Below are 22,102 nucleotides of genomic sequence, written 5' to 3' on the forward strand. Positions count from 1 at the left end.
TCTTTTTTTTTTTCTCTCTTCCCTCCATCTCTCCAGCCTGGATCGAAGGTTAAGAGGGAGTGGGAGGCAAAAAGATCGTAAAAGGAGTGTAACTGAGATACTCGTGACGCAATGGCTTAGAATATTACAAGACTTTGCTGCACTAAAACAGAGAGAGAGAGAGAGAGAGAGAGAGAGAGAGAGAGAGAGAGAGAGAGAGAGAGAGAGAGAGAGAGAGAGAGAGAGAGAGAGAGAGAGAGAGAGAGAGGAGAGAGAGGAGAGGAGAGGAGGAGGAGGAGGAAGTAAACGTAGACTAGGCAAATAAGAGGGTCGGGTCTCTCTTAAGAATGGTAAAAAGGGAAGACGAGAAACAAGATACCTGAAAGGGTGGAGGAAAAGTGTGATCGAGTGGCATTTAATGGGCAGGTATGAGAAAGGTGGATAATTCTCTCTCTCTATCTATCTATCTATCTATCTATCTATCTATCTATCTATCTATCTATCTCTATCTATCTATCTATCTATCTATCTATCTATCTGTCTCTCTCGCACAAACGATTTAATTTACCTGCATATACACCTGGGGAAACTTATTACCCCCACACACCTGTCTCCAAGCCCCGACCACAATGACACCCAGTTGGTTGATAAGCCCAGGTGTACTTGAGGTAGTTAGTCAATATGTTGTCAGGTAGAGAGGGATCATCGGGAAGCCTCCTTGACCTGTCCGAGCAATAGTCAAGTCGCTGTACCTGTCAGGGCTGGAGAGGGAAGATAAGAGAATCCAGGTAAAGGGCGGACCAGGTGACGGCTGCGTTGCGACTGGCTTGTCTGTCCTTAACTCAGGGGCTGCATATATTTTTCGTCTTCTCCTCTTTGTCTGTTTGTCTGTCTGTCTCTCTAATCCTTCCTTGGGGGAAACTGGTAAGATAACCTAAAGCTTCACCCATTACCGTCCCTTCCTTTTATATATGAGTTTAAAAATTATATGTAAAAAAGTAACATCACCAAAAAAAAAAAAGCGGCAGATGTGAAATTAACCGAACCCCGAGGAATGTATCTTTGTTTTCGACTCGATCACACTGAACCTGTTTGTCTCCTCGCACCTGGTGTTTTACGAGCAGTAGGATAACGTAGAGGAAGGAAACGCGTTATATAGGTACCCACACGAGCAGATGAGCAGAGACACAAGCGCACACATATCAGGGAGAAAGAAAACAGTGTGACAATGACAGTGGGAGGTGAAAAAAAGATGCTGAGGTGGGCTAAGGGAGAAGGTACAGCAAAACGGACACGAGTGGAACCAGACAGGGACAGACGCCGAGGGAGACACAGGCACTGGAGATGGAGACAGATGGAGGGACGCGGCGTGGCAGGCAGGGACATGGCAAAGGAGACAAGCGGCTGGGTAAGGGTAGACAGGCAGGCAGGCAGGCAGACAGGACAAGCGAGTAGGAAGAGGCAGCAGCAAGCAGGTGAAGGGCAACACTGGGCCGAGGCAGCAGACGAGGAAGGAGATGGTAGAGCCGCCAGGAACGTGATGGATAATGATGCGGGTGATGCTGAGGGCGAACCCGATGATGGACTACCGGATTCAGTGCCTCAATATCTCAATACCACGAATTCCACATCACGAGCCCCAGCATTCTCGTCCCACTGCCCTCTACGACACTCCATTCCCTACACATCCCTTTATATCTCTCCCTCTCCCTCTCTCTCTCTGTCTCTCTCCCTCTTCTCTTCCACTCATCCCTCCCCCAACTCTTCACCCCAATACCCTTTTCTCTCTCCCCTCCTCTCTCTCTCCTTCCATCTCATCACCATCCCTACCCCCTCCTCTCCGGACACTCACACCCTCCCACTCTCCTCCCTCACCCTTCCACCCTCTCCTGTCTGTGGTTTGGCGTCCTAACCTCCACCTGGTGCTATGGATAAACCGCTCTTGTATTCCACTGGGTCGACGGCTCTATGGAAATGTTGGGATAGCACTGTTCTAGCCCCGGTGAGCCACGCGACAGGGTAGAGTGGGTTGCCAGGGATCAGCTGCGATCTAAATGTATTTGTGCTTCCGATGTTGTGTATTTATTTTTTAATGATTGATTGGATCCCCACACAGCTGCTGTTTTGCGGCCGGTTTTTAATTGAATTTTTCCTTATCATTTTCTGCTTTGTGAGTCATGTCGCTGGTGAAATGAATTGGACTGGATGCGCGTTTTTTTTTTTGTGTGTGTGTGTGATTGTTTTTTGTGCGTGTTCTTTTACGTAATGTATTCCGAGTTTATGAGCTAGAAATGACGAGCAGGTGGAGTGTGTTATAATTTATGTTACCTGGCGGAGAGAGCGTCGGAGGAAGGGCAGGTGTGGAGCTTTTTTTTTTTTTTTTTTTCATCTCATAGGTCAGTCAGTCTTCACCACCACCACCATCATCACCACCACCCCGCTGCTACCACCACCATCACCACTATCAATATCACGTAGCCTAAGTAGTAGGTAATGGTGACAGTGACGGGACCAAAATAATTCGCAAGCATGATCAAGAATTTGCAGCCAAAAAAAAATGACGTCGAAAAATTTTTGACGTCGAAAAATTTTTGTACGTCGAATTTCCCGGCCGGCCGTGCGGCCAGTCAGCCGGACGGCCAGCCAGCCGCGCGGGCAGCCAGCCGCCCCCCACTACCCAACCGGGGAGTGGTCACAAACCTACCCAAAAGTGACCATTCCCCCACCCCCCCACCCACCCCACCCCAAACACCCACCTTCCACGCCATCGTGTCTCCCCGGAGGCCTGAGCGTCACCCTCCTGCCGGGGATTGGTTAGGGGCGTCCTTTCGCGCCGTGCCGGGGCGTCGCCCTCCTGCCGGGGATCGGTTAGCGCGAGCGGTGACGTGTTCGGGGATCGGTTAGGGCGTCCTTTCGCACCGTGCCGGGGCGTCGCCCTCCTGCCGGGGATCGGTTAGCGCGAGCGGTGCCTTGTTCAGGGGATCGGTTAGGGGCGTCCTTTCGCACTGTGCCGGGGCGTCACCCTCCTGCCGGGGGATCGGTCCTTTCGCACCGTGCCGGGGCGTCGCCCTCCTGCCGGGGGATCGGTCCTTTCGCGCCGTGCCGGGGCGTCCTTTCGCACCGTGCCGGGGCGTCACCCTCCTGCCGGGGGATCTGTCCTTTCGCACCGTACCGGGGCGTCACCCTCCTGCCGGAGGATCGGTTAGGCGCTTCCTTACGCCGTGCCGGGGATCGGTTAGGCGCTTCCTTTCGCACCGCGCCGGGGCGTCACCCTCCTGCCGGGGGATCGGTCCTTTCGCACCGTGCCGGGGCGTCACCCTCCTGCCGGGGGATCGGTCCTTTCGCACCGTGCCGGGGCGTCGCCCTCCTGCCGGGGGATCGGTCCTTTCGCGCCGTGCCGGGGCGTCCTTTCGCACCGTGCCGGGGCGTCACCCTCCTGCCGGGGGATCTGTCCTTTCGCACCGTACCGGGCGTCACCTCCTGCCGGAGGATCGGTTAGGCGCTTCCTTACGCCGTGCCGGGGATCGGTTAGGCGCTTCCTTTCACACCGCGCCGGGGCGTCACCCTCCTGCCGGGGGATCGGTCCTTTCGCACCGTGCCGGGGCGTCACCCTCCTGCCGGGGGATCGGTCCTTTCGCACTGTGCCGGGGCGTCACCCTCCTGCCGGGGATCGGTTAGCGCGAGCGGTGACGTGTTCGGGGGATCGGTTAGGGGCGTCCTTTCGCGCCCTCCTGCCGGGGATCGGTTAGCGCGAGCGGTGCCTTGTTCAGGGGATCGGTTAGGGGCGTCCTTTCGCACTGTGCCGGGCGTCACCCTCCTGCCGGGGATCGGTCCTTTCGCACCGTGCCGGGCGTCGCCCTCCTGCCGGGGATCGGTCCTTTCGCGCCGTGCCGGGCGTCCTTTCGCCCCAGTGCCGGGGATCGGCTAGGGCGTCCTTTCGCACCGTGCCGGGGCGTCACCCTCCTGCCGGGGGATCGGTCCTTTCGCACCGTGCCGGGGCGTCACCCTCCTGCCGGGGGATCGGTCCTTTCGCACCGTGCCGGGGCGTCACCCTCCTGCCGGGGGATCGGTCCTTTCGCACCGTGCCGGGGCGTCACCCTCCTGCCGGGGATCGGTTAGCGCGAGCGGTGACTTGTTGGGCGGAGGCCTGTGGCTACCTGTCCCCTCCCTCTCCTCTCCCGCTATTGATTTTTTTCCAGTTTGCCAGCATGTGTGCGTGTCCCTCTGCCCTACCCCTCGCGAGCGGTGACTTGATGGTCAGTCTGAGGGTACCACTACCCCTCCCTCTACCCGCTATTGATTTTTCAGTTTGCCAGCATATGCGTGTGTGTGTGTGTGTGTGTTACTGTTGATTTTCATATTGACTGGAGTTATATCGATTGTCTTTTCAGTGAGGGGTAGGAACGGGAAAAGTAGATTTTATACATTTTTATTGAAATATAGTGGAAAAAAAATGGTATGACAAGTTATTATATTACCTTAATCTAGTCTATTTTATTTGTTCTTTCTTAATCCAGGCTAATTTGTTCTTTCTTAATCCAGACTAAATACATGCTAAGCCTAAAAACAAAAACACAATCGCCATAAAAAAAGACATATTACAAACTCACACCGTACAGGCTCAAAAGAAATACAATGAAACCCACCAATCCTACCCTTTTTTTTTTCCCTCCCCCACATAAATCCTAATTGAAAGAGACATATTACAAACTTATGTCGTACATGCCCAAAGACAGCCCATAAAAGGATGACAACACGAGTACATATACAAATGAAGAAAAAAAATACACAACACAAGCACATATATATATATAAAAAATAATACACACAGAGCGAGTACATATATAAAAAAAAGATTGTTAAGCACTAAATATAGGACTCTCACAGATTCGGCCACCATATGCATCTCTAACTTCCAAGACATTAGTGAATTTTATTCGCTTCCACTCATAAAATCCATAATGGATTTTAGTAACTTCCCCACCACCCACCTAGCCTATGACACTTCCAAGAAAGGTCAAGCGGGGTATGTCAAGTCAGAAGTGGGCGCGGCCGCAACACTTCCGCCATATGCTGCATTTTTTTTTCCAGTCGTGATTGACGCATTTCATGATCTTTTTGCTGCAGACGACTTCGCCGCCGCTCTCGCGATTCAGCGCCCGACGGAGAGTCAAGACACACCATCACCGAAGCGTGTCTGTTGTTGTTGCCGTGGACTTATGAAAAGATAGAGAAACATTATTAGACAAAAAAAAAATCAATCTCTCTCTCTCTCTCTTTTGTAAGAATAAAAAAATACTTACTATGCGTTACGCTGTCCGGTGGGTCGTTCTTCAGATGAGACACTGGTAATGGAGGTATCACATCCTTCCCTCAGCACACGCCGCCCCATTTTACCGACACCTCCCAACGCGCCGCGGTTGTTGTTGCCCAATGACTCGCCCGTGATATGTTCACCGGTAGACTTGGGAGTTTCTGGAACATCCCCCACCTCACCACCACCAACATCCGCTGAAATGACAAGAAATATATATATATATTTTTTTTAAACACAATGAATAAGAAATACACACACCAGCGCTTGTGCGCGCAGAAAAAAATACAAGAGGCGGATATCTCACCTCCGTTTCTGGGATGTGATGTGTTATCCACGGCTTCAGCTTGGGATGTGTTATCCATGGCTTCAACTTCTAATGCGGCTTGACCCATTATCTGATCGTCAACATCGTCAGCATGAAGAGTTGCAGCGGCAGCGTGGGGCTGTTGTTGTTGTAAGTTCATGACGGCGAAGACTTCCTCCATGACGCTCCTCTCGCAACGTTAGGGGACTGACTAAGCTACCTGGGTTATTTGGGGCATATGCGCACACTACCACAAGCCTTTTCTTCTTCCGAGGCTACCCCAGGTTATAGGGGACACGCCCACACATGTATGCAAACACGCGCGCACATGCCCAAAACCACAAGCCATTCTTCATCCGAACAATAGGAAAGCGTGAACAAACTCACCCACCCGGTCACGTCGCACGAAAAAAAAAAAAAAATAATCCTGTTCTTAATAAATACGTATAACTACACACACTCCATAAATGAATAAGCTATACTACTTCTCTACATTTTTTACACATAGGAAAGCGTGAACAAACTCACACCACCCGGTCACATCGCACGAAAAAAAAATCCTATTCTTAATAACTACATATAATTGCACACACACGCCATAAATGAATAAGCTACATGCTACTGCTCTACATTTTTACACACACACATTGTAGCATTTAATAAGTTAGCCACATATCTTAGAAATACAATGCTTGTAAGTCAGTCCTTGACTAGATTGACAAAATGTTTTTTTATACATGGGGCATTTAAACATTCTATAAGCATATGTTAACACCTTTCTGTCATTCTTCAAAAATTTCCTAAATCATAATTATCTTTCAGAAACTGACTAGTCCTCTCTAAGCCTATTTTATTACATAAGTATACGAATTGAATGAAATACACGCCACACACCAGAGTTTTGTCCGACTGTAATCTTGCGGCAAGTTTAAAACAGGATAATCTTTATGCTTATTTAAGAAACTTCGAAAGTACTTAGAATATAATGATGGGGTCAGGGCGTATGTGTCGAAGAAATATATACACTTATCACTAACATAGAACACCACCCAGTGACCCATTTTCGAAGCTTGCGATGCGCCTAACACATTAGCAATAAAGACAATGGGCTTGTCTGACTCACTCCTTAGATTTAATTTCGCTACATCGTCAGCGGGAAGACAGCCTAAGAAATATATATTATTGTGATAAAGTTTTCCTTGTAGAGCTTTCATAATTTGTTGATTATTCATTATGCTCTAGTGTCGCAAGACACGTGCCTCTCCGAGTTGATTGACAACACTCCTTTGTATCCCCAAAACAGATAATTACTAAATTTTCATCCAAGCCTTTTTAAGCTGAAGACTTATGCGTAAGTTTCCACTGTGTTCAAGAGGCACTGTGCCTCGTATGTCTTCCGGTAACAAACTAAAAACAAACACTGTCCTTCCTTTCTTAAAGCTATCGTAATCAAGCAAAGTGTCATTTTCTACTCCTAAACTATCTAAAATATCATAATAGACTCGCGTACACTCGTGGGAAAAAGAAACCGTATTTTATACATATTCATACCATTGACAGAGACTGTTAGTTCAGACAAATCAGCATTCTTGAAATACAAGCCATTTTATTATATACACCGAAAAGGACCTCATGTCAGCCATAACGATATATAAACGCTCTGGAATGACATTTCCCACGGTTGGTCACAGACAATACTTGTCTGCTGTTTGCCGAGAACCAGAGATTTATATAACGTCTTGTTAAATAGTGTACGCGTTATTTTTCCTGTCTCTAATTCTTTATTTAATGCAAGCAATGCTGACGGATAGGGTTGAGTCTGGTGACACAAAGTTTAGAAAAATCAATATTGGCACGCACATCACTCCCATCGCCGTCAGTGTTAAAATACCAATCTTCGTTAGATAACTCAAGACTTAATCACAATTGGATGTCGACTCATAAATACAGATCACAAGTAATGTCCGACATTAATGGGAAGGTGAGATGAAGACCGTGATCTTTGATATCTTTTAAATGTCTCTTGTATTTGCTCCCAAGGCTAGTGAAGTATGCGGCGTCATAGGTTTCGGCTACGCCTGCTCCACCGACCTGTTATCTTTGAGGAGGTTTCCTATTTCTCGAATGATTTGAGTTTTAACGTGGAGAAGGTGGTGAGCATTTTTAGGAATGACCAGTAATTAAAGTATGGGTTACTTTCAACCATTTGATCGCCTACATACACCTGAATTGATTTGAACATGGTATTAGCAGTGCCATTGCAGAATTCGACATTGACAGCCTCCTCGACTTTTGTTTGTCCATCAGCTTGAGTGACACTTAATTTCAACTCAAGAATTAATTTAGCAAGATCGATAAATGCCCCTTCACCCCGGCACGCGGAACTCTAGGTACTTATCTTAACCGGGCGTGGCTGGACAAATTTACAGGTAAAATGTCGACAAGAGTTTTAGACGCAATAGAGCTCTCAACCTGGCGTTGTCTGTTGATTCTAGGGAATTCGTCAACCACACTGAGCGCATAATCAGAAATCGGAACGGAGGGAGCGGCGGAGGCCATGCTGTTGTCGCTTTCGTCGCCCGCTATATACTAATGGAGACACTGGTCGCGGGAGCGGGCGACGTGTTAACTTGATAAGAGACCACTCACTAAAAAAATGGCAAGCCCACGCGCGCGCGCGCGGGTCAGAATGTTCCCACCTTCCCCTTTTTTTTTCATGAGTGTCCACCGCACCTCCACATTACTAAATTATATCAAACACATCGCTGTTCTTTCTCTCGCAACCACTTTTCCTTTTATTAATTTTTTTTTCTTCTTCTTGTTTCGCGAAGTAACTCTTCTTTTTTTTCCTCCTTTAATAATTCTAGCACCTACGTCACTTAAGGCTTCAATACCTCTTTTCTTTAAAGCGCCTCTCACACTTCTTTGTCCACTGCTCACATCCTGGATAACATCTTGAGTAAACTTAAGCGCTGAGGGCTTAACGGTTCTGAATAGAAAGGGCATTACACTCTTGGCTAGGTTTGCGAGCGTACTAAAAATACCGCCACCTCTTTGATGTAGTCTTGCAGGATGGGCGAAATGCACAGTTCGAATATTGCCAAAACCACCCCCCACCTGATGTGGAAAGCTACTCAAAAGACTTGAAAATTCACCCTCCGTAGGCGGAAGAAACACTGTTCGCGACGATGACTGCATGACCACTAGTTAAAAAAAAATATAAAGCGTCATTTTTATAGCTACACAGTGGTTTGTGTCTGTCGCCCATCCCCGGCAGTTGAGGCTTTCGCGGGGAGATTCTTCGTCCCCTCTTCCTGCCCCAAGAGCATTACCTTAACGTTATTCAAATCTAGTTGGTGGGCAAAAGATCTTAACTCCTTCAAGTAGGCCACGTTCCATTCATGATCCATCTTTCCCCTTCGTCCTACGCCGGTAGGAAAAATGACTTTTCGAATGTTTTTTTTCTGCTTTACATAATCACCAAGCTCATTGAGGCAACATTTAAAATTATCGCGTCTGCTTTGCTTGGTGTCCGACATTAAACCGTTCACATAATGCATATCTCTGCTGGTTTCAATAAAATATCTTGACACGTCATTATATTCTACAGATTCACCCTGACAAAATTGAGTCACCATACCCACCACAATGGGATAATTTGATTCCGTGGGTGGTTCCTTCACTACCAGCGACCCCACATTCGGTCTGTCACTCCAAACGACTCTGTTCAAATTATAAAGTTGTTTTCGATTTTCAAAGAGATTAGCATAGCCATACACTTCAGCCAAGTCCTTGGCTATACCGCTAAGTTTAAAACTGCTGGCGTTGATGGTGGCTACTAAACACACACTGTCGTCAATGAACTGGCGATCGGTCATTCGCCCCTTCACAGGAATGATGGGATAGTCTGACATGTTTATAGAAAAAATATATATTAATTCTCGCTCTTACTCACGCTTAGTGTCTCCCTGTCCCGCGAGGTCACACAAGTGTCTATATCCCACCCCAAAACAAAATCCTTTTTATACGCGATAATTCTCCCATGTCATACCCGGCATCCGCGCGGGGGCGGAGAAAGAAGGCGTGGGGCGTGGCTTTGCCCGAATTGGGGCACTTCTCCTTCCTCCCCCACCTCCTCCTCCAAACAGTTGCTTCCTTGCCTTATTATTGCGTATAAATGAGGGATCTAAGTTTGTGTTGTGGAAAAGCATTTTAATAAATGGTATATCATCAGCTTTGAAGCCTAATTTGCTGTTGACGTCACTTAAGGTTTGCAATATATCAATGACGTTAAAATTATTAATGGGGCTCAAAAGATTTCCGTTTGTATCCCATGTAATTCCTGGAGTATGTTTCATGAGAGCTAAGAAAGCTTTGGCATAATCCCTTTGAGCTGCTTTCATTCTAACATCAATCCTGTTATCTATGGCGGGTTTCGAATCGATAGTATTGGTGGGGAACGTCGTGCGAGGACCTATGGCCGCTATAGATGGCGGGTGGTTGTTTGGGGTTAATACATCTTGCAGCGCGCGTCTCTTTATATTTTTTAATGCAGTTGACGCCTTGACCGTCGAACCCGACAACGGTTTCCGCACTCTCTTTTCTTTTTTTTCCTCGTCCGTCTTTCTGTTTCGTTTTATGTTACGGCTCCCCGTAGAAGACTTGAGTAAAAATTGTTCTGCTGTTGATTTCGGGATGAGACAATATTCCTTCATTTTGTTAAAAGACCAGTTATGACACTAGCTGCCAGAGGTAACAGCACAGAGAGTATAGCACCGCCCCGCTGTGTTCTCAGTAGTTTTTTTTTTTTTAGTGTACTTACCCCCTTGTTGGCGAGTTTCCTTATGTGGTTTTTATATTTGTTCAGGGATTTCACAATCTTTGTATTTCGCGTAAGATTAGTTTTTAGGAAATTTAGAAACACTTCTGACAAGCAATCTATATGTTTCTTGTTCAACACTGCAATTACTTTTTTCCGCTTGTCGGGGGAGAGTTTAGCCAACAACAAAACAAGATCCTTGTGAACAAAGGCGAGGGGAGGTGCTTTTTTTTTTCTTCTTGTTGGTGAATTCGAGGTCATTAGGAAATATCTTGAGCGTCTATCCAACAGTCTTGACTCGGATCATAACCCAACCAAGATACAAAAAATTGTTTGCGACCGTTCACCACTCTCGATTTTTTTATGATGATGGGGAAAACGTCCGGTAGCTGAACTTTGATAAGCTCCTCTTTGTAAAACAAGCCTTGGATGGGTTGATTGGATAAATCTTGCAAGGTATAACCCAATGGGGACTGTCGATAATCCACGCTTGCAATTTTAAAGATTTCTTCTGTGTTTTGGATATGAAAGCCTCGGTTAAATTTAGAAGCTTTATCCGCACCCACGAGTCGAACGTAGTCCCCGATGTTCAGCACACGACTGGCTTTACCTTGACGCTTTTCTCTGTTTTTATAATTATGCATTTTCTTAAACTGACGAATGATTCCTCGCGGGTCCTTCATGGCATGTACTTCGGCTGGGGTTTTTCCTAGACGTGCGTGAGGCGTGCGGTTATAGCTCTCGAGTACCTTCTGCAAGATGGAAATATACTCGAGTTTATTGTGAGCTGTCATATACCTATATATTCGACCTTTCAGAGTTCTGATAAATCGCTCAGCAAGGCTGCTTTTTATCTCTTGGGAGTAAACGCTGTACATTTTTATGTCTTTACTTTGCAAATAGGTTTGAAGTGGACGATTATAGAACTCTTTGCCTCGGTCAACACAGAGCCTAGAGACCCCACTGAAAGCAGCGTCTTCCTCTAGCAATGTCTTCATTGCCATTACCATCGATTTTGCATCTTTACGTTTAAGAGGCAGGGCTTTGGCGTACCTTGAAAATGCATCAACGCAGACTAAGATGTAATTATGACCTCCATTAAAGCGGGACAATTCTTTCATGTCCGCGAGATCTGCTGCTATGATAACTCGCGGTTTGGGACTGAGAATAGCGCGTCGCTTAAACTTATGGGGTTGTATCTTATGTAATGTGTGTGTTCTGCAACCTTCCATAAACTGTTCAACATCGCGCATAGAAACGTCGGGTTCAATGGCTCTCGCTGCTAAAAATAAAGGCCTCACTCCACTTAAGCCTCCAGGTACTTGAGGGTCTTCATAAAGTGACTTTAAAAGACGTGTCTTGGATGGGGCTAGCATATCGCTCACTCTCTCCACGAGTACACAACCTCACAGGAGCCGTCGTTCGCTATATTTGATCTCAGTGATAGGACCTCGGGGGTAGTTATGCAGACGTCAGCCAGCAGATAGCCGTATGGTTTTCCCGCAACAGCTCGCTTGTAGATACTGAGAAATGCCTGGGCTCTGTCACGACCATACAATTGACGACCTAGAAGTTCAATTTGACCAAGATCTCTTTGTTTAAGCAAAACGAAATGAGTGCAATTGAGGGATATGCTTCGCGCATACTTTCCCTGCATAAATAAGTTCTGAGAAATGAGTATGGAGCTAAGGCCAAGATGTCTGCCTTTAATAAAAACGTTGGCGACGCTTTCATCATTGGCAGCGCGTAAAAAGTTATCGTCATATACTACTAACATAGATTTATTTTTCTGACAGAGATCAATTTCCTGTTCTGGGTCTATAATGTCCTTACTAAGTATTACTTTATTTTGCAGCTCTGGCAAGTCTTGAATGGGATGATGTGTTGCACCGCAAATAAGAACTCGATAGAATTTGTCACAATATTTCCGCACAAGTCGCGTCACTAGCTGTGTCTTCCCAGATCCTGACGCACCGGCCACAAATATCCTCCCTCCTCGCTCGCGGGGAAATAAATCGATAAGGTCTTCCCCATAACACTCTTCCATGGCAAAAGTCTCGCCATGAGTGAGCGTTTTTGCTGGCCCACTGATTTTAAAGAGAGGGTGGGTGGGTGTAATGTGCAAGACGATCGTGGCCGAGCGGTTTTCTTCAAAGTATATTTTTCGTCCATACTGATCCGTCACCACTACCGCCACTGAATCTATAGCGTTCTTCGCCAACTTTTATACAGAGGTCTTTGCACTGAGTAATAATTGTTACTCCCACCGTAAGGGAGAGTGGCTAAAATGTTCACAGTTTGGCTAGCAAATCGCGTGGGCTGGATTATGTCGCAATAGAGGTGGAGATAGTCCACGTCGGCGTGGGGGTCTGGCGGGAAATCGGCATTTACCTGGCGAAGCGAGTAATGTGACTCCTCATCCGTGACGAATATATCATAGTAATGATTAGGAATAAATCCAAGAATAGCCGCCAATCTGGGCTTAAATAATAAACTTATTTTGCAATAATTTAGATTACCGCACCCATCTATAGAGCGTTTGTGGTAGCATACAAAATTTTTGGTCCAACTCAGTATTCCGCCTTCTCCATCAAAATAATCCTTGTAATTTGTAAACCCAAACACTCCATTTAATATAGCTTGCCAGTATGTATTAAGGTCAGCCACAATTGCGCTTATTTGCTTGCTCGTTATATTTTTCGAGGGAGACAGCGAGTACCGCAACTGTTTTCCTGAGGTGTCATTGAGCGTTTCTGTGTAAACTTCCACTATGGCTTCTTTGTCTTCTCGATGGAGTGTGTATACTTCTCTAGGAATAAAAATACCGTGTAAGGCAACCTGATAATCTCGGTCGGGGTGTAAATTTAACGGTATGATTTCATTTTAAATGAACCTGGCACGTTGTCGGGATAAAGATCGCGGCATCCTAGGCTACTAAGGTATATTATATGTTCGTCCGCGCTCGTCATGTTTGCGATAAAGACTGAGCTTGTTATGGTTTAGGCTTTAGCTTTTAAGTAACAGATCAATGATTGCTTTAGCGCGAGCTCTGTCGCCGTTACAGCCACTCGCGTGGGCTCCTTTGTCTGAAACCCAGCCCGGTGGGGAGGAATCTCCATGCCATTCTCGGGGTGGGAGGGTGAGATAAAGGCGACCGTGGAGATGATGTTGACGCTGCTGGTAGCTGGCGCGATGGGAAGACATTGGTTTCTCTCCTCTTTCTTTGTTTGATCGATTAACGTTCTCTACGTTGTATTTCCTATATCTTTTCTCCATAGATTACACGCCACTGGTCTAGTTCCATGACTATACACCCTCATCACCACTTTCACTTAAAGTATCCCCGACAACATTATGAGTAGTACTACTAGTAGTAGTAGTAGTACTAGCAGTAGTGGCAGTAGTGGCTCAACTAGTAGAAGCAGTTTGAGATGTCCTCCGCATTTGACGCAGATTCTCAGGTAAATCAGGGTGGCCATAATCTCTCGTAAAAACACAAGAAGGATTACCCGGCATGCTGTCATCAGAGAGCAGATGCACTCTTTTTGTTGTCTAATGCGCTTAAAGTCGCCTTCTCAATGGAGGTAGTGCATACCTGACCTTTCAGGGTGCGGATGCAATAGAGGCGTGCCTTATCCACCCCCGCCCCTTGCAGTACCTGTCTGTATTTTTCATGATTATAGTTTCTCAAACTATAGTGAGGTACCCCTTTAACTTTTTTTATTTCTGCATCCTCGCCGCTTGAGGGATCATGCAATTTGATAGAGTACATCTTAGGTTTCAGGCAAAGCACTTCCTTTATATGGGCCGCGCCCAAATCTGACTTGACATACCCCGCTTGAACTTACTAGGAAGTGTCATAGGCGGGGTGGTGGGGAAGTTACTAAAATCCATTATGGATTTTATGAGTGGAAGCGAATAAAATTCACTAATGTCTTGGAAGTTAGAGATGCATATGGTGGCCGAATCTGTGAGAGTCCTATATTTAGTGCTTAACAATATTTTTTTTATATATATGTACTCGCTCTGTGTGTATTATTTTTTATATATATGTGCTTGTGTTGTGTATTTTTTTTTTCTTCATTTGTATATGTACTCGTGTTGTCATCCTTTTATGGGCTGTCTTTGGGCATGTACGACATAAGTTTGTAATATGTCTCTTTCAATTAGGATTTATTTGGGGGAGGGAAAAAAAAAAGGGTAGGATGGGTGGGTTTCCATTGTATTTCTTTGAGCCTGTACGGTGTGAGTTTGTAATATGTCTTTTTTTTTATGGCGATTGTGTGTTTTTAGTTTTTAGGCTTAGCATGTATTTAGTCTGGATTAAGAAAGAACAAATTAGCCTGGATTAAGAAAGAACAAATAAAATAGACTAGTAGGCTTAGCATGTATTTAGTCTGGATTAAGAAAGAACAAATTAGCCTGGATTAAGAAAGAACAAATAAAATAGACTAGATTAAGGTAATATAATAACTCGTCATACCATTTTTTTTCCACTATATTTCAATAAAAATGTATAAAATCTACTTTTCCCGTTCCTACCCCTCACTGAAAAGACAATCGATATAACTCCAGTCAATATGAAAATCAACAGTAACACACACACACACACGCACGCATATGCTGGCAAAACTGAAAAAATCAATAGCGGGTAGAGGGAGAGGTAATGGTACCCTCAGACTGACCATCAAGTCACCGCTCGCGAGGGGTAGGGCATAGAGGGGGGACACGCACACACATGCTGGCAAACTGGAAAAAAAATCAATAGCGGGAGAGGGAGAGGGAGGGAGTCACCGCTCGCGCTAACCGATCCCCGGCAGGAGGGTGACGCCCCGGCACAGTGCGAAAGGACCGATCCCCCGGCAGGAGGGTGACGCCCCGGCACGGTGCGAAAGGACCGATCCCCCGGCAGGAGGGTGACGCCCCGGCGCGGTGTGAAAGGAAGCGCCTAACCGATCCCCGGCACGGCGTAAGGAAGCGCCTAACCGATCCTCCGGCAGGAGGGTGACGCCCCGGTACGGTGCGAAAGGACAGATCCCCCGGCAGGAGGGTGACGCCCCGGCACGGTGCGAAAGGACGCCCCGGCACGGCGCGAAAGGACCGATCCCCCGGCAGGAGGGTGACGCCCCGGCACGTTGCGAAAGGAAGCGCCTAACCGATCCCCGGCAGGAGGGTGACGCCCCGGCACGGTGCGAAAGGACCGATCCCCCGGCAGGAGGGTGACGCCCCGGCACGGTGCGAAAGGAAGCGCCTAACCGATCCCCGGCACGGCGTAAGGAAGCGCCTAACCGATCCTCCGGCAGGAGGGTGACGCCCCGGTACGGTGCGAAAGGACCGATCCCCCGGCAGGAGGGTGACGCCCCGGCACGGTGCGAAAGGACGCCCCGGCACGGCGCGAAAGGACCGATCCCCCGGCAGGAGGGCGACGCCCCGGCACGGTGCGAAAGGACCGATCCCCCGGCAGGAGGGTGACGCCCCGGCACAGTGCGAAAGGACGCCCCTAACCGATCCCCTGAACAAGGCACCGCTCGCGCTAACCGATCCCCGGCAGGAGGGCGACGCCCCGGCACGGCGCGAAAGGACGCCCCTAACCGATCCCCCGAACACGTCACCGCTCGCGCTAACCGATCCCCGGCAGGAGGGCGACGCCCCGGCACGGCGCGAAAGGACGCCCCTAACCAATCCCCGGCAGGAGGGTGACGCTCAGGCCTCCGGGGAGACACGATGGCGTGGAAGGTGGTGGGTGGTTGGGGGGGGGTGGTGGTGGGGGGGTGGGGGAATGGTCACTTTTGGGTAGGTTTGTGACCACTCCCCGGTTGGGTAGTGGGGAGGTCCCCTCGGCGGCTGGCTGCCCGCGCGGCTGGCTGGCCGTCCGGCTGACTGGCCGCACGGCCGGCCGGGAAATTCGACGTACAAAAATTTTTCGACGTCAAAAATTTTTCGACGTCATTTTTTTTTGGCTGCAAATTCTTGATCATGCTTGCGAATTATTTTGGTCCCGTCACTGTCACCATTACCTACTACTAGCCTACACTCCTCCACCACCACCACCAGCACGTTGACGCCAAATCACTACCACCACCACCACAATTTCTGCCACCATCACCACCATCCTGCTGCTACCACCACCATCACCACCATCAATACCACCACGACAATTTCTACCACCATCACTATTACGTATGCTCATAAACAACCACCACTACCACCACCACGTTGACACCCAATCACCACTACCACCACATCAAACCCCTTCATCATCCTTCCACGCCACACCCCCACCACACACCTCCACCACATTTAATCACCACCCACGTCACCTTCACCTGCCGCTGCCTCAGGTGTTCACGGTCCGCCGCCCTCATTAGCCGGTCTTCAGGTGGTGTCTGTGATTATAACATCCGATTGTACTGTCATTACCTTCACCAATCACCACCAATCAACTCCAGCACCTGCACAACTAACCCCATCACCACCACCACCACCACCACCACCACTACTGTCAGCACCACGCCATCACCACAGCTATAAACCAGTGCTCAGGGGTGCAGGCACAGACTTAAGCCCCCTTGCCCCTTCCCTATCCCCCTCCCACCTCCTCCCGTCACCAGCGTCCCAAATGACCGGTCCGTAACACGTCCCAAACGACCACTTGTGCCGGGGCTGACCCAGGCGGCGGCGCCCTCCCATTACCACCCACCAGTGCCCCCATTATCACCTGGCTCCCTCCCGCCATTAACATAGTGCAGTTTACTTTACCACTTTACCCTCCCCAGGCGCCTCCCCTCGCCTCGGAACCCTAATGCAGCGCGTACTGGGAACTCGGGGCGAAAGGAGGAGGAGGGGAGTGACGATGCATGGTGCAGGGAAAGAGAGCTCTGGTTTCGGTTCGTGTTGGTGATTGAGGACGAAAGGAGGAAGGGGAAGGGTACTCCGATCTTGGGTTGTACTGGGGACTGAGAACGAAGAGAGGTTAGGGAAGGGCACTTTTATTTTGATTTATACTGGGGACTAACGACGAAATAAGGAAGGGTACTTGCTTGGTTTTGGTTCGTACTGGAGACTAAAGAGAGGACGGGGGGATAGCACACGGGTCTCGTTTTGCACCGGGGAATGCGGATGCAGGGAACAGGGAAAGAAGGGTCTGGTATAGGGTCGTACTGGGAACTGAGGGTGCAGGGAAGAGGAGGTGGAGGTCTGCTCGTGCCCATGTTTAATGACGAGATTTTCTATTCTCTTTTTTCTACTACTCTCTTGGTCCCACACGTCCTCTGCGTGTATCGAAACACACGAGAAATTAATCACAACTAGGTGAGGGTATTCGCCGGCTGCCTGGGCTGGGATTGAACCCACGACCAGCGTGAAGGGAGAGCCACTCCTTACCGAGTCGGCCAAAGAGGTACCCCACTGGCTAAATGGGTTATGGGAGGCTCGTTCATCAGGCATAGTCGCCGCACTACACATGGTCCCTCCGCACACACCTCTTTGTCAGAAACCTCCAGTTATGCTCATGGCTCTGTTTCACACTTTAATCTCTTTTTCAAGCGTTCATACATAGAGGAACGTTCCCAGATCAGATGTCTTTGCGGTTTCCTATTCTCCTTGTTCTCAGTAAGGAAATATAAGTCTCAGAGAGCGCCAGGGAAGGACAGATGAAGAAGCAGGCGTTGTTCTCTTGTGTTCTCTGATATCTTTTGAAGGGGTGGTTTTTAGCGTCACAGAAAGGAAGAAAAAGTCACCTCGGGGCGTGAAATCAACAGAGAAAAGCCGCTGAAAGGGATCAAGAGGAAGAAGATTGCGACACCATGACGAAGTAACAGACGGCTTTCACTCGACGCTCAAAAACAGGAACAGTTGTGCCGAGATGAAAGAAAATGGCGTGCGGTTATTACGTGACAGGGTTATTTTTAGGTGTTCACAGAGAGAGAGAGAGAGAGAGAGAGAGAGAGAGAGAGGAAGAAGAGAAGGAATAAGAGGGTAAGGAGGAGAAAGAGGAAGAGGCATTCGGTTCTGAAGTAGTTGAGCCCGTTCAGATTGAAGAAGAGAGAGGAGGAGGAACAGGTTAAAGAGGATAAGAATATAAGGTGAAGGAGGAGGAGGAAGAAGAGTAGGAGGAGAAGGCCGAGGCAGCTTAATGAGTGACGGGCCGCGAGTTTTTGCTTCACTCCGCTCGATGGGAACTGCGATAAGACTGCCTTGTTTGCCCAGCCACTTAAGGAAATCACGGTCCCTGGAGAGGAGGAAGAGGAGGAGGAGGAGGAGAAGGAGGAGGAGAAGGAGGAGGCAGCGGCAGGAGAAGGAGATTGGCGAGCCGGAACCCAAGAACAAAGAGTTAGTTCATCTTGTGTCAGGAAGCTGGGAAGGAGAATATATGGGAAGGAAGGATGGTGAGGAGAGACAGGCGCGGCGGAATAAGGAAGAGGAGGAGGAATATGGCGCAGTGTGGTGATGTGACTTCGCGGTTTATGCGAGTTTTATATGAAATTGTATTGTAGACGACGTGTTTTATTGTATCTTGTTTTTATACGTTACATCTCGAATCCTTTTTTTATTCTTTTGATTAATGTATTTATCTTTGCAGCCAGACTATTTTTTTCCTTTTCGTCAGCAGGAGAAAGGTAGAGAAAAACGCTAATTTCTCGAAGCATTTTACATTCGAGAAGGAAATTTAGCCCGGTATTATAAGACATTTTCGCTTCATCAGCAAGCCCTAAAAAGGAATCAGAGAGGGGTCAGTCGGGTTTTTAATGAGTTTTTTTCACGGTTTGTGAAAGGGAGGTTCAAACCTGGGTACAACCTGGACTAAACCTGAAATGCCCAAACCTCTACGAAAGCCAGCCTTCAAAATGTGTTCTTGGGCGACGAACTGTCTTGTAATACGACCCTAAGAGTCAAGATGAATATGAATAACTGCTACAGATTGGATACATACATTCAAGCATTTCTCGAGTTAGTTACTGTGGATGTGTGTAAGACCGCCGTGGCTGAGGTAGGGGCGGGAGGCAGAGAAGAGGAGACGGGAATAGATGGTGAGGAAAAAAGGCGAGAGGGAGGCTAGGGTTCAGTTGGTTGGGGAGGGAAGATGAAGGTTCGAGGTACTGTTAGGACGTGGGGTATGGAGGAAGGGGAAGTGGAAGGAGGGAGAAAGGTGGGGAAGAGGAGTAATTAATTGACAACGAGGTGCGAATGGAGTTTCCTTTTCGGCATGTGTGTGTTGTGTGTGTTCCTGTGTGTTTGTGTGTGTTTGTGTGTGTGTGGACATTACCTGCTGCGCATAGTGATGATGTGGACACACACACACACACACACACACACACACACACACACACACGACTATGGTGTATCTAATAATCAAATAATGGTCTTGGTTATGAAAAGAAAGGAAGAATAGTTTAATGTATAGACTATTTGATGTTGTCTCCTCGTTTCACTACTACTAAGGGAATATTCAACGGTCCTTACCAATGGCTCACCTGTTTCCCACGCCTCCGCTAAGTGTTAAGAAGGAAGTGAAGAGAGGAAGATGGGGAGCCGCGGCGACTGACTGAGCTGGTCTTATCATGACAGCCAGACGAGAGAAAAAAAGTTTGTTTCAAGACACTGATTTTTTTCTCTCTCTCTCTCTCTCTCTCTCTCTCTCTCTCTCTCTCATGACGACTGATTGATGGGGTGTCTAATGACTTTCAACTGTTAACTCTAATTGCATTTCTTCGCCGTCTGATGGAACCACGTCATCAGGGGGAGATAAGACGTCAGCCCCCGCGGTGAGGCTCAAACTTCCTCGGCCTTCAGCAGCCTTCCTCGCCTCCGCCGCATTAGAGGAGCAATTCCGATGGTCTGAGACGAACAACTGCGATGAAGAGGCAAATCAAGGCCCAGATAATGTCCGGATTTCTCGAGTGTTGTTGTCGTCACTTTGTTTCAGTTGCCGTTGTTTTGTGATCCGTTTTCTGTGCTTGGCGGTGTCCCGTGGAGGAGGAGGAAGAGGAGCATGGGAGGAGGATGTGTGGGATGGAGAAAGGGAGAAAGAGGCTAAGAAAAGATAAGGATTATGAAAGTCATGTCTTCTTCCTCCTCCTCCTCATCTTCCTCCTCCTCCTCCTCCTCCTCCTCCTCCGCCTGCTCCTCTCTTGCTTCTTCCTATTGTTTTGCTACTCTACTCATATTACCGCCATTAGTTGGTCAGTACAATAGTGCAAGCTGATGACAACCCTAATAATAGTATGTGATAATTATAATAGTGACGACAATAATAGTAATAATAATAATAATAATAATAATAATAATAATAATAATAATAATAATAATAATAATAATAATAATAATAACAATAATAATAAAAGTTATCACTGGTTATAGTTAATATCAAAATAATATGAATCAAAAGAGCCCGAACTCGGAAGGACAGTCTCAGTGTAAAAAAATATGATAGTACAGAGGAGTGACATCATGAGAAACAATAGAAAAGGAGTGGGAGGAGAAGGAGGAAGAAGAGGAGGAAGAGGAGGAGAAGAAGGGGGTGGAGGAGGAGGAACACTATGCTAACAAAGAAGCCAGAAGGGAAGGCATAAGCAGGAAGCTGTGAAGGGGCTATGGAGGCAGTTTAAGGAAGAAGAAGGGTGACACCTGCCGGCGATAACAGCCACTACCTGTATTTTCGAGGCTCCTGACCCCACCCCGAGACGAGTAGCTCAGCCTCGAGGCGGAGATGTGAGGAGATAGCGTCGGGCGCACCTTCCCTAGAGCACCTGCCGCTCCCCTGACAGGTAGAGAGATAGTTTGTGGACTCACCTGCTGGGAAAAGGAGCATCCGCATATAGACCACTGATTGTTTACGAGTGAAAATTGAATGGGGGTTTTAAGAGAACAAGCGTAGGGTAGTAAAGTTCAGTTTAGGGTTAGTGATTTCATAATAATTTCGGTGAGTCGGAGCAGTTACTGAAGGGTATAAATAGAGAAAGCATAAAGAAGCTGCTCTCTTACTGTAAGGGTAGAGCATGATGTACAGGTTAAAGTCTATCAGCCTTTATAGATAACCAGCATTTGAAACCATAGTTCGTTTTACAGTAGACAGGTAAGTGATTTTCTATGTACTTTTCGGTCATTTGGAGTTATTAAAGAAAGGTAATCATTGGCAAGGAAAGGTCAAGGTGATGTGTTATGAAAAGTGGAGAGGCTGGGAGTGATGCGGGTGATGTAGGTGCTCTGAGGGTCGAATCTAAGGACCTTGGCTCAGGCAGTGCAAGTGGTTTAAGGAGCCAGTCTTGTGGAATGTCCTGAACAGAGAGAGAGAGAGAGAGAGAGAGAGAGAGAGAACTATAAATGTATGTGCCGTAGTAATATGTTAATGTCCAGTATGGGAGGTGATAGCAAAGGGATGAGCGAGGGAGGAGGAGGCGGCAGAGGGCAAAAGACGAGAGGGGTACGGCGAGAGGGTAGAAATGAGGCAGGGAGAGGCAGGCGGCAGGTGGAAAGGGACGGGAGAGGGCGGCAGGAGGGAAGGGAGTGGCGGTGGAAGACAGGGTAAGAGGCGACGAGGGAGAATGACAACTAACATGGACTTCAAGGGAGGCGAAGAGACCGGCAGAGGCGGCGGCCACGTCCATTTGGTGGCGGCCAGGGAGGAAAAAAAGTGAATTGAGTGAATCGATAAGAAGAGAGATATGTGTGAGATAACAAACGC

General features: G+C 47.8%; 1 protein-coding gene and 1 long non-coding RNA gene across 2 annotated transcripts in view; one reads left to right on the forward strand and one right to left on the reverse strand.

The window, feature by feature from the left end:
- Positions 1-4,780: 4,780 nt before the first annotated feature.
- On the reverse strand, positions 4,781-5,807 carry LOC126997999 (uncharacterized). The gene is made up of 3 exons (XR_007752559.1): positions 5,601-5,807; positions 5,283-5,490; positions 4,781-5,195 (listed from the first exon to the last, which is right to left on the reverse strand). It is a non-coding gene; the product is annotated as an uncharacterized LOC126997999 (long non-coding RNA).
- A 15,772-nt stretch (positions 5,808-21,579) lies between these two features.
- Positions 21,580-22,102, forward strand: part of LOC126998288 (netrin receptor UNC5C-like) — a 42,137-nt gene continuing 41,614 nt past the window's right edge. Inside the window, exon 1 of the mRNA XM_050859788.1 lies at positions 21,580-21,664. Coding sequence (XP_050715745.1) covers positions 21,580-21,664 — 85 coding nt within the window. The remainder of the gene's footprint in view (positions 21,665-22,102) is intronic.

This window comes from Eriocheir sinensis, chromosome 2 (genome assembly GCF_024679095.1).
Source record: "Eriocheir sinensis breed Jianghai 21 chromosome 2, ASM2467909v1, whole genome shotgun sequence".
Lineage (NCBI taxonomy): Eukaryota > Metazoa > Arthropoda > Malacostraca > Decapoda > Varunidae > Eriocheir > Eriocheir sinensis.